General features: G+C 47.8%; 1 protein-coding gene across 3 annotated transcripts in view; it reads right to left on the bottom strand.

Moving 5' to 3' along the window:
* The window catches only part of LMF1 (lipase maturation factor 1), a 110,598-nt gene that overhangs the window by 77,419 nt on the left and 20,536 nt on the right, over positions 1-12,643 (bottom strand). For all 3 annotated transcript variants that reach the window (XM_006104928.3, XM_023746048.1, XM_023746049.1), the window contains one exon: positions 7,989-7,999. In XM_006104928.3, coding sequence (XP_006104990.1) covers positions 7,989-7,999 — 11 coding nt within the window. The remainder of the gene's footprint in view (positions 1-7,988; positions 8,000-12,643) is intronic.

Here is a 12,643-nt window from a genome sequence, read left to right as displayed (position 1 = left end):
GAGAGATAGAGAGTTAGAAACATCGATGAGAGAGAAACATCGATCAGCTGCCTCCTGCACATCTCCTACTGGGGATGTGCCCGCAACCCAGGTACATGCCCCTGACCGGAATCGAACCTGGGACCCTTGAGTCCGCAGGCCGACGCTCTATCCACTGAGCCAAACCGGTTTCGGCACTGATTATGGTTCTTATTGAAATGAGGGATCCCTAAATCGTCCAACTCTTAGCCTGATAGGCCTGCAGCAAAACATGGAATGCTCTCCTCCCAGGATCCTCCCCTAGGATTCCCTCCAGACCCCTCAATCCATCTGGAGTGTGCTCGCGTCCTCACTGCCAGTTCCTCTGTACCTCCCCACCCCTCCGGGCCCCTTAGCACCAGCCCACCCGCAGGCCCCTCCACACAGGCTACCTTGCAGCCTCCTCACTACCCCACCCTTGTTCCCAGCACTGCACTGAGAACCCAAACCATGGATTCAATGCAGCTAATCTTGAGGCTCAATTTTACTGACTTCTGCATCTTTTTTATATTGAAACAATTACAATATATTAGAGGGACCAATTCAGAACAAATATATTAGAGGGACAAGTCCGGACTCCATCCCGTAGAAGCTTCCTGCCATTAGCTGCCTTCCTTGATGCCCACCTCTTCCGGTCTAGTTGTCTGGACCGGTGTGAATAGCCCGTGCTGGTTGAAGGGCCCCTCAAAATGAGCCTCTCGGGGTTGCCCCAGGCCTGGGAGGAGCTGGCCTCTGAGGGAAGACTGCAGGAGCATTTGGGTGTAAGTCACAGGACTCAGCCCCGAAAAAGCAACTGCTATGGCCCTCGCTCAATCTAACCTCACCAGACACAGACAGACAGGAGCCCCCTTCCGAGTGCTTGGTCCTTTAAGGCTGAAGTGCACCGCCGGGGGTGGGAGGTGGGGGGCTCAGCAGGCCATCGGGAGGGCATGAAAAGACCAGCAAGCCCTTCCCGGAACCCTATGCCGCCTGCCAGGTCCTGCACTATTTTCAAATGCACAAGGACGACATGAAGTTTCAAAAAAGGCTCCAGCCCAAGCTCACAAATATAAAAAAGCTCACTTCCTACAGAGGAGCAGGAAACAGCATGTAGAGGGGCACTGAATTAATCACATTTTAGACCCATTCTTTGAAGTGAAAGTTACCAGGCCGGCAGATTTCAAAGCGCAGCCACATTCAATGCTTCAGCAGAGATGCAGCTGGCGAGGCTGGGTTATCACAAATGCTGTGGTTTTCCTGTGTCCTGGAGCAAACGGCCTCCGTTCACATGCGGTCCCCTTACCCAGCAGTCACGCCCTTGCAAACAGGAATGCAAGACCCCAGGGGATAGGGCCGCAGGGTGGCAGCAGGTGACACCCACAATGAAGAAGGGCCTTCAAGACCCTGGAGAAATGCTCACAGAAACTCAGAAATCCTGGAAACACCTAGTCACGGAACAAAGGAAAGAACCAGAGAGGTCTGGGCTGTGTCTCCTTCAGGCAGGAGTCCAGCCACGTGTCCCTACTCCCAAACCGACGGGGTCACACTCACACCTGCTGAATAAGCGGTTGGAGAGGTGGTTGAGCTCCCAGAAGAAAATGTTAAGCAGAGGACATTCCCAGGCCAGCCGTCCACGGAACCTTCTAGCGATGGAGATGGTCCGCAATCGGCTTGGCCCACTGTGGCTGAGCGCTTGATGTGCCACAGGTGTGACTGAGCAGCGCCAGCTTTATTTCATTTAATTTTAATTAAGCCAGAAAGCACAGGTGGCTGGAGACGACTGTATTCAACAGTTGCTCGAGCAGCCTCGCTCAAGTCAGCCGGCGGCACTATTTTCCGGGAATGCTGTTCTGTGGTGCAGCTTAGTATCTCAGCAGGTAATCCAGAGCTGCTTTATTGTCATCCAAGTCCATTTTGCAAAGTAAAGACAATAGATATAATTAAGTTCTATGTTCATTAATATGTCTGTGTCTATAGATCTATGTTCATTAATGAGAACATAGAGGAGTAAAAACAGGACAGGATGATCTGCTCATTATGAAAACTAAGTTCTCGTAGGCAACCCCCAAATAAGACAAGCTGGGAAAGTTCCCAAAAGGTCGAAGTCCCTTCAGTTTGGTTGTTCTGAACCTGACACCACAGTAACTGAAGGAAACAGCAGAAATGCTTGGCGGTCACCCAGTGGCCAGCCAGCTGCTGTGACTCTTAGGAGTCTTCTGAATTTGTGCTTGAGGACGTTTAGTGGGGGTGGCCCACCAAGTGCTATAGAGAAGACAGCACATGAAATTCAGTCCTACTCAGGACCCCTCAGGAGGAAATGTAGTAGCAAATCAAATGCTGGCTTCCTCAGCATTATCGCCTGCGACTAGAGAGGCAGTTAAACGTGTGAAGAGCATCAGATATACCAACAGAAGCATAAATGGAGGACAGACTTGCTTTAATCCAGAGCAAAATGTAGCTCTTAGCCTAAGTGTCCTGTTAGCAGAGCCAATTTGACGTGCTACCACCACCTGGGGCTGAAGGTCTGGGGCTATGGCAAGCAGTTGGGGGTTGGGGAGGGGAGCTCTAGAATCATCCTCAGCATGCAGCCTTTCTCAGATTAACACGTGATGTAAGGAACGGCATTCATGCTTGCAGGCTGTTCTCTGTGCGGTGCCCAGTTTCAGCAGGGGCACCAGCTCCATGTCGGAGACCCCGGGTCCCCATCTCAGCTCTCACATCACTACTGGTCTTGTGATCCTATTGCCTCACCTGAGACAGAACAGCGACCCTCAAAGGTGGCTGCCAGGAAGCCACAAGAGCATGCATTTGAGGGTTAGTTACTTTTTGCTGCCTCTGCTACCTGTATCTGTCCATTCACAAGCCCCACTGTGTGCTTGGTTTGCTCCAAAAAAGCCGATTTTATGGTAATTGCCTAGAATTCACTGCATCAAATCACAGGGCCTTCTCCCACCCTATACAGGAGTTAGGGCCTGGTGGTTTTATCTGTCCTAACAACTGGGGAAAGGAACACTGTTACAGTTTTGGATAAATCAAAAAAATAATGTTTACTAAGGCAAGAGGGTTTATCTAAATGTTGGATAAGGCAGGTTTCTTTGAGGATAATGTTGATATCAAATAAACCCTAATTCAGAAGGTGCAGGAAGCCCAGTTCTTTCTCATGTCTAACCTCATTCCCAAACTTAGGAAAGTTTCCTTTCCTTTGCGTCTAACTCACAGGTTATAGAACCGGTTATGATTAGGCCACACTAGATTTACAAGTGGGAAAGAGAATATTTCCTGAAATAAGTCCCCCTGGCTTGCTTCTTCTTGCTTTTTTTTTTAAAGTGCAAACCTGAGAAAAGGGAAAGAGTGTCAACACCTCAGACCACAAGGTCCTGGCAGCTCCGACACACCATATCACTGGACAGCGCTATTTGGAAGGTTAAGAAGTTGGTGAGTGACACTGGCTTGTGAGAGTCTGATTGTTTTGCTTTAAATTTTAAACTTAAATTTTTGTTTTGTTACCTACCTTTAAGGCAATTAAAAATCAGGATTTTTAAAAATTTACTCTCATTTTAACAAATTCCAATGCTTTGCCTGAAGAAATTCCTCTAACATTTTTGACGTGCAGATCCTCTGAAAAATACTTCATTTTTGTCTTCATTGTTGAGGACAGTTTTGCTGGGTATAGAATTCTGGGTTGACAGTCAGATTTCCATCCTTGCTGGCACTTTATGATGTCATTCCCTTGTCCTCTGGCTGGCAGTTTCTAACTAAATAGTGTGCTGTAATTATTATCTTTGTCCCTCTATACTGGTCTTTCCCACCTCTGGCTTCATTTAAGATTTTCTTTCTCATTGATTTTTGACAGTTTGACTATAACATATCTAGGAATATGTGTGGTGAGTGTGGTTTTCTTAGTGACTTCCAAAATTCTTGAATCTGTGGCATTTTGTCTCTCATTCATTTTGGAAAATTCTTGGCCCTTATTTCTTAAAATATTTTTCTACCCTTTCTCTCTTTAGTTACCTTTTTGTTAAGCTATTTGATATAGCCCATCAGCCCTCAGGTGCTCTGTTCTGTTCTTCCCCCCCCACACACTTGTGTTTTACTTTTAATATCTTTAAGTTAGCTGATTTTTCCCCCTCAGCTGTCCTGCTCTGTTGCAAACCATGAAAGGAAGCCCAGATCGAACTCTATTGTTTATTTCTCACATTTCCATCTGGCTCATTTATAGTTTCCCTCTGTTTGCTGAAACAGCTCATCTGTTCTTGTAGGTTGTCTACCTTTTCCATTAGAACCTCTGACATGTTCACAACTGTCAGTTAGGGTCCCTATCTGACACACCCAACATCTGAGTCATCTCTACTGATTGCTGCATCCCTCAACAACCCCCAGTTAGTGAGTCCATTTTTATTTTTCCGTGTTTGTCTAGTGATTTTTTAAATTATGTCAAACATTGTGTGTAGAAACATAGTAGCTCCTGAGGTGAACATACTTATCCCAAAATGAGCATGTACAGTGAGGCTGTTGGGAAGGGGGTGGGAGGGGGATGGGACAATCTAGCCAGGAAATTAGCTGGTTTTGAGTTTGTTGTTTCCTCATGATCCTCAGTGGCCACGGGCTGCAACTTCCTAGGGAAGGCTTCAGTCACCTGCTGTGCTCAGCATGGGCCTTGGGGTTCCTCACTTGCAGCAGCTCCAGTGCATCTGCTGGATCAGCCTCACCCAAGCTGCTGCCTCTCCTTGGGTGCTGGGCAGATGGTGGGAGGGACTCTCAGCTCCTGGTCCAGTTTCATTTGCAGTCTTGGGGTGGGGCCTTCTCAGAATTCCTCTCGATTCTCCCCCTACTCCACTCACCAACAGCCCCTAGCAGTAGCAGAGCATGCTCTGTATCAGACACAATCTGGGGCCCCTCTCACAGATCCCCTTCTCTCAGGGATCTCAGTGCATAGGGTTGATGTCCCCTTCTGAGTGGTTCGAGGCTTCTGCTTCTTATAAAAGGAGAGTCTGGGGCCAGGTGGGTATGTCAGTGGCCAGTCATCTCCTGCATGACACCACCAAGGAAACCCTATGTAGTCACCCCACCTGCCCCAATCTTTCTCACAAGCCTTACAGACCATAACGCTCAGTCAGCAAGAACTCCATGTCTGGTGACAACTGTTTCCCTAAGAATTCAACAGTGTGTTGGTGGCTTTCTCCTTAACCTTTCCCTCTTTCACTTTGCTGCAGGTGAGGCCAGTCACAGGTCCATCCCTCCTCAGTCAGGGGAGGTAGGAATTTTGATCCATTGAGCTGCTTTGTTGAGTACAAAAAAGTTGGCTTATGCAGAATACCCAGCTCACTGTCAGGATGGGAGAGTCTCTCAGGAAAGCAGAATCTCAATGATTTAACCCATTTTCAATGTAATCCTGTGTTCAGCCTCGCCTATGGCTGGTGTTCCCGGTGGACGGACCATGTGCACATGAACAGAACGTGTGTTCTCAGAAACACCCATTAGAGCCGGGTGCCAGGCAGTGCTGTTCAGTGGGTCCATCCTTTTACCAATTTTCCATCAGTTGTTCTTTCAACTGAGGAAAAGGGGGTGTTGAAATTCCTTCTGTCTCCCTTTAGTTATCACCTTTTAAAAAATCCTCATCCAAGGATATGTTTATTGATTTAAGAGAAAGGGAGAGAGAAACATCGATGTGAGAAACATGGATCAATTGCCTCCCATATGCACCCCAACTGGGAATTGAACCCACGCCTTTTGCTGTACAGATGAAGCTTCAACCAACTGAGCCACGGGCCAGGGCTAGTTGTCACTTTTTTTTAATCTCATGTACTTTGAGGTTTGTTATGTCTTCCTGCCTGATGACTCGTCCTTAATTTCCAGGGATACTTGATCTTGAATTCTCCTTCTGACTACTGTCTCCAGTGTACCTTTCCCATCCATTTCCTTTCAAACTTTCTGCATTTCTACATTTAATGTGCATTACCTCTAGAAGAATACAGCTGCATCTTACTTTTTTCTTAAGTTGTTCTGTAGATTCCTGTCTTTTAACTGGAGTGTTTAGTCCATTAACACTTAATGTAATTACTGATACGGTATTTAGGTTTGCCACTTAATTTTTCATTTCCTATTAAACCCTTAGTTTTATATCTGTGCTCCTCCTTCCTGCCTTTTTGGGTCATTCAAATGTTTTCAGATCACCCCTTTAATGTGTCTATCAGAGTTTTAACTGTTACTCCACATTTTCCTGGTGCATGTTCCAGGGACTACAATACGCGTCTTTAGCTTTTGAATCTACTTAAAGTTAATACTATGCCGTTTCACATAAAATGTGGACACTGCAGCCACACAGGTCCATCTGCGTCTTCTGACATGCTCCATGTCATGCCTGTCACATGTATTCCCCTCTGAGTGCATTACAAATCTCAGAAGACAAAGGATTCATTTCACTTTAAATAGTTATATGTATTCTGAAGGAAGAAAATGAAGGAAAACCATCTTCACATTTACCTATGTATTTACTGTTTTCTGTGTTCTGTACTCCTGCCCAGGGACCCACATTCTCACCTCCTGTTACTTCCTTCAGCCTGGAGAGCTGCCTGTGGCATTCCTGTAGTGCTCATCTGCCAGCAATGAATTCTCTCATTTCTCCTTATTTCACCTCCGTCCCTGGAGGGCACAGTCTGGGTGCAGGCTCCTGGTGGACTGTGTCCATCTTTCAGCACCACTGTTCCTAGGTGCCAGGGGCCAACCATGTCAAGGGCAACGGTAAGCTTCTCTGGCTGCTTTCAAGATTCTCCCTTCCCTTTGGTTTTTGATATTGATTTCAGATGATGTAGCAGGCAGCTTTCTTTTATTTATGCTGTTTGGGGTTCACCAATCTTCCTGCATCTGTACACCTATGAGTCCCACCACACTGGGAAACTGTTCAGCCATTCTCTGTCCCCTCCTGGGGCTCTGGTCTCAGCCTGGGCGATGTCTACTGATCTTTCATTCCTGTCACCTCCACCCTACTATCCAGCCCACCTAGGGAATTCCTTATTTCAGATACTGTATTTTTCAGTTCTGAAATTTCCACTCGGTTCTTTTCTAGATTTTCTGCTGTGAGGGCATGTTTTTTTTCTTCAGGAGCCTGGTTTCCCTCACCTCGGTACACAGTGTTGGCAGCTGCTCAGACCCTGTCTGAAAACCCAGCATCTAGTCATCTTGGGGTTGGCCTCTGTCGACTGCCTATTCTCTCCAGAATGGGCCTGATGTCCCGGTCCTCTCTTTCTTGTGTGGTTGGGGACTGTGTCCTGAACATGAGGATGTCAAGCTGAGGGGCATCTGGGTTCTGTTATGCCGGAGAGCACTGATGTCTTGTTGTAATGGCATGTAAGCTGGTGAGACCCAAATGTAACCTATGCCATGGCTGGCCCTGTCCAGTCCTGTTCACCTAGGGGCTGCCTTCTGCTTGTCCCCAGACAGCGGCCATGGTCCCACTGCCCATTCATCTCTGAACAAAAACCTTACTTACTCTGCACGCTCACTCTGGGTGCAGTGTTTCCCTTAGACTACAGCTGGGGGAACCTGAAGTCCTCCCCCTCCTCTGGGTAGGGTGTCCCTAGGCTTGTGTCCACTGGGGACTCAGTGTGGCCTGGAGAGGGGAACACACATGTCATAGGCCTTTTCATTTATCCAGGGTTGGGGATGGATCCATAACATTCGATGGAACCACTACTTGTTGTCACTATTGTGGGATTACTCTACCCCGTAATATAGAGACGGTTCCATACGCATGAGCCTAAAAATGCATGAGTTCCCTCCTCGGTGTTAGTCCACCACTCTGGGCAAGGAGGCTGGCTGTGGGTAGAAGTCCAGGTTAGATAACAAACATGGTATCAGAACAACATGGTGAAACCTGAGGCTAATGACAGATGCTTAAGCAATGAGAAAGCCAGAAAAAAAGGCAGGAGGATACATACCCCAGTACAAAATGTTAACTCTCGCAGAGTTTTTTCTAAATGATTTTCACTTACCAAATGAATACCTGAAAAACAAAAGGAGAAAAATGTATTAAAATTTGGCATGCTTTGCCAAAAAATGTGTAAGATTAAAGCATTGTGTTACCTCACTAAGTAGAGCCCATGTCCATGACCCGAGGACAGTGTGGGGTCAGGGCACAGAGCTTATGAGCATTAAATACAGCAGGAAGGGCAGATAGAGGGAGATGTGTCCTCAGGTGCTGAGTGGAGGGGAGACCCGCCTCAGGTGCTCTGAGTGGGGGTTTGGAGCCCCACCAGGCTGCCCTGAGGGATAAAAGTCTTTTCATGCCCAACCCCACCCCACAACAGACCAATCAAAAAATATTTTGGAAAAAAGTAAATGTAATACTTTGTTTTCCTGCAGTAAACAATTGCAAACAATGTAAGAATGTCATACCCTAGAATCTGAAAGTTTAAAAGATGGTATTACCCTGAGCACATATTAGAAAAGGGCCCTAAATTAAAGGAATTTGGGGGCTTGTCTCCTCTCTAAGGACTTGAGGTCTGTCTTCATCTGGAATCTAAGTAGAACCCTGAGTCCTCACACTGGCCCAGGGCTTCAGTGATGCAGACTCACTTTGCACCCTTGGGAAGGGGAGACACATGAGCAAAAATCATAGACTGTAAATCCTACAACATAATGGAACACAACTAAGGTGGGGATCGCATGTGGCCTTGGAACAAATACCCCTCACACCTGTGCAGCTCTGGCCCCTGTCTTCCAGCCAAGTTAACAACAAAGTCTACCGCTTGGATAAAAAGACCACACCCATCTTTACAAACATCATGGCCTATTTTTTAGGAGTAAAAAGCAATGGGGAACTGACGCACCCTACAATGTGAATAAACCCTGAGAGCATCATGCTGTGTGAGATGAGCCAGACACGGAAGGCCACATAGTGTGTGACTCCATTTACGTGAAGCATCAGAACAGGTGCATCCACAGGAGTAGATCAGTGGTGCCGGGGACTGGGAGAGAAATGGGTGAGTGTGAGGAGAACGGGGGTATATGGGCTTCTATAGGGGGTGACAAAAATGTTTTATACTTAGTGAGGGTTACAAACTTTGTGACTATATAAAGCCACTGACATGTATACTTCAACTGGTTAAATTTAATGGTATGCAAATTATACCTCAATAAAGATGCTTTAAAAAGTAGTTGTTTAATGAAACAACTATGTATAAATGAAAGGATCAGGTGAGATTTGCACAGAGCCCTCAGTGAAGAGTGGGCAGGACCCTGAAGGATGAAGAAGGGTCAGCCCTGGGCGCCTGGAGAGCCGGTGCAGGTCCCAGGGCCCTCTACACCGCCCACTTTTGAATGTGTGTGTGTTTCCACCGTGGAAAGTTCAGATGCAGACCCAGGAGCAAGAGTAATACACTGAAGGACATTGAAGCAATGGGGCATTGAGGACGAACTGTCAGGAGGCCATTCTCTCAGAGCTGGGGGTGCTGGCGGCCTGGCAGCGATGGTACTTTTCACAATCCTGGCCCATCAGAGAATCACGCTACTTACAGGTAAAATAACACAAGGTGGGATTTGCTCTTTACTCCAGAAAAGACAAGTTGGGAGGAGAGGGGACAGACGTGTGTGTGAGGGTTCTTTGCATTATACTCTCTACTTTTGAACAGGTTTCTAAGTTTCCATAGTTCAAACTTTTAAAACAGCCAGTGTTTGCACTGGCTAATGAAAGAAACAAGTTTACCCAGCAACTTCTCCCAACAAGTCACCTTGTTGATGGAGAGGGGAAGGGGCTGATTTTCACAAACTCATCAAGAATGAATGCTTCCCATTTTTATCAGGTCTGATTAGAAGAGACGGAAGTGGTCAGGTCAGAGCTGGCCTTGCAGCCTGGGCCACAGGGCAGATGCCCGTGGAGACAGGGACGGGCCTGCGCTGTTACCACGATCACATTTACTGAGGGTATTAAAAAATGTGTTCTTTCGTAACTTCACCTGTTTTGGCATTTTGAATTTCAAGGCTGCCTAATATAAGATTTTTAAATAGAGGTAAGTATATCTAATTACATGAAAAACTAAAATGCCTTTATTACTTTTATAGCTTTTGTTATATTTTTGAACAGCTGGAACTTATTTTAGGAGATGGCTGTCCATGGAGCTATTTTGGGGACGTTCTACTGTTTGTTGTTTCTTTTTCTACTGTTTTGTTCTTTAAAGAAACTCAAGCCCTTCCCTTTTCCAAGAGACTAGATTTTGCTCCCAAATGGTCTGTATTAACACGGTACCCCTGCCTGCCTATTAGAGACAGGGCCTCTATACAGAGGAAGGCCGTCTCCTGTGAAGGGGCAGAGCCTTGCAACATCCAGGCTAAAACACTTGCCCACCACACAAAGCGGGTTTTGTCCACGCCCCTTGGGGCTCATTCTACCCCAGTGACTTCTGTATGAGGCTCCTAGTTTTACAGAAGGCCTCTGACTAGAAAAGTACATCAGGCTTCCAGCACTGTTTTGTTTTGTAAAAAGCCTTCGTGGATAAATATTTGTTAAACTAGAGGCCCAGTGCATGCATTCGTGCACCGGTGGGGTCCCTCAGCCTGGCCTGCGCCCTCTCGCAATCTGGGTCCTCTCGGGGGATGTTAGACTGCCGGTTTAGGCCTGATTGGGCCTGGCCTGTGTGGATCGGACCAAAACCGGCAGTCTGACATCCCCCGAGGGTGTAGTAGTGCACGAAGCAGCAGGCGGCTAGGGAGGAGCCCGAGCCTGGGCCAGGCAGCGCTGCTCCCATTCATCCAGGCCCCGCTGCGCCTGCCACTGCTCAGTAGCACTGCCGCGGAGGTGGGAGAGGTGTGTGTGCTGCCACAGCTACGCTTGCCAGCCGTGAGCCTGGCATCCTGGCACCCGTCGGTCAGCACCCCCAGTGTGGGAGTGCACTGACCACCAGGGGGCAGCTCCCGCATTGAGCATCTGCCTCCTGGTGGTCAGTGCATGTCATAGCGACTGGTCGATTGGTCGTTTGGTTGCTTAGGCTTTTATACAGATTATGCTCATACCCTGGCTGTGGACAGGCAAGCTGTGAATTGGTAAGAATTTCCCCCACTTTCTTGCCAAGCACAGAGCCCCCCAAAGGCTCACTCAGGAAGCAGGCAGACAGGGATTAGTAATAAAGCCTGTTCTTCTAAGCCACCCTGATTCCTGTCGCATGTCTGTGCTGATCTTGTCATCCACACTGAAGCCCTTGGTTGTGTGGTGATGGCAAACAGAAGCAGCTCGGGATGAAAATGCCACAGGAACTAAAACAGCAGTCCTCAATGTGCCCACGCAGTCAGCTGGCATCTACCCTGCCCCAACCCCAACCTCTGCTGGAAAAACTCGTCACAGGACCGTGGGGAGTGAAGCCCCGTAGCACCATCAAGGCCATCTCAGTGCCGAGGTGCAGGAGCGAGAAGGGCCTCTGTGGGTGAGAAGGGCTGTCTTCTTGGGGCCCAGCTGAGGAAGCTCTGACATAGCTGGACCTTTGTGAGCACAACTGTCTGCCAAGAATGGAAGGGCCTACAGCCCTGCCCTCCTCCCTCACCACCTGGGACTGGGCCCCTGTCTGGCACTGGGTACCTGACCCTTATTACCAAAGCAAATGGCACCATTCTGCTTCCTGGAACCTCATAAATCCGAAGGAGAAATTCATTTTTATGCATCAAATGTATCTATACCTGATGAAAGTGATGGGCTATGAACCAGGGCAGGGACAGCCATGGAACGGCGTTGTATTTAAGGCTCAGAGCTAAAATCAGGGTTTCATCCTCAATAGTCAGAGCGGAGCCTGACCCTGGTCCCCTCCACATCTCCTGGGCCTGCTGGCATCTGTGCTCGGCACTCTTTGAAGTTGATACCGTCCCTGTGTCAGAGGGACATGCCAGAGGCAGCTTCCTCCACAGGAAGAGACCTCCTGAGCCGCCCAACCTCGGTCCAAGTTTCTAGAGATAATCCTTTCTTCTTTTTGGGGGGGCCAGGAAGGTGGGGAAGAGAGAAGGGTGGTTATGCAGCCATCCTTAATAGCAACAAAGAAGCCCTCTAGGATTATTGCCAAAGTAAAGCAGAGACAAAAAGATCACAAATCCAGCTTTTTGGAAAAGCCGATGCTAAATTAACTGGAGAAACTAGGGCAGAAGTCACAATTAGGATTTCCAATAAGGTTCCACCTTTCCCATGTCCAGAAGAAAGGGCCAGTGTTAGAAAGGCCTGTCCAGCTGTCTCCCACAGCCCATCCTCAGAAGGCAGAGAGCCCCTCAACCAACCAAACAAGAACATAATCAGAGCCTAACAGTGTTAATGGTAGCTAAGTCCTTCTTTAAGATCACCTACATTTTATCTATATATATAAAAAGCCAGCGACTGGAACACCGTAACGACTGGAACAGCCGGTCACTGTGACGCCCGCTGCAGCCAGAGAACTGGCCCGATCAGGTGGTGAGGCTGGCCAGCCAACCTCCCGCGGCCCCTCCCCCAGCCCAGCCCTAACCCAGATCAGCCCCTCTCCTCTTGTGGCTGGGTCACAACATGAAGAAATGTATTGAAAGGGGCACGTGCATTGAGAATCACTGCACTAAGGCATTGAATCACTTTTCAAAAGTCATACTTCATTTCCCTGGTTAATTTAGATGAAACTTTTCTGTTTATTTATTTGATTCAGTA

This window comes from Myotis lucifugus, unplaced genomic scaffold (assembly GCF_000147115.1).
Source record: "Myotis lucifugus unplaced genomic scaffold, Myoluc2.0 scaffold_622, whole genome shotgun sequence".
Taxonomy (NCBI): Eukaryota; Metazoa; Chordata; class Mammalia; order Chiroptera; family Vespertilionidae; genus Myotis; species Myotis lucifugus.
This window is presented reverse-complemented; position numbering and strand designations above follow the sequence as displayed.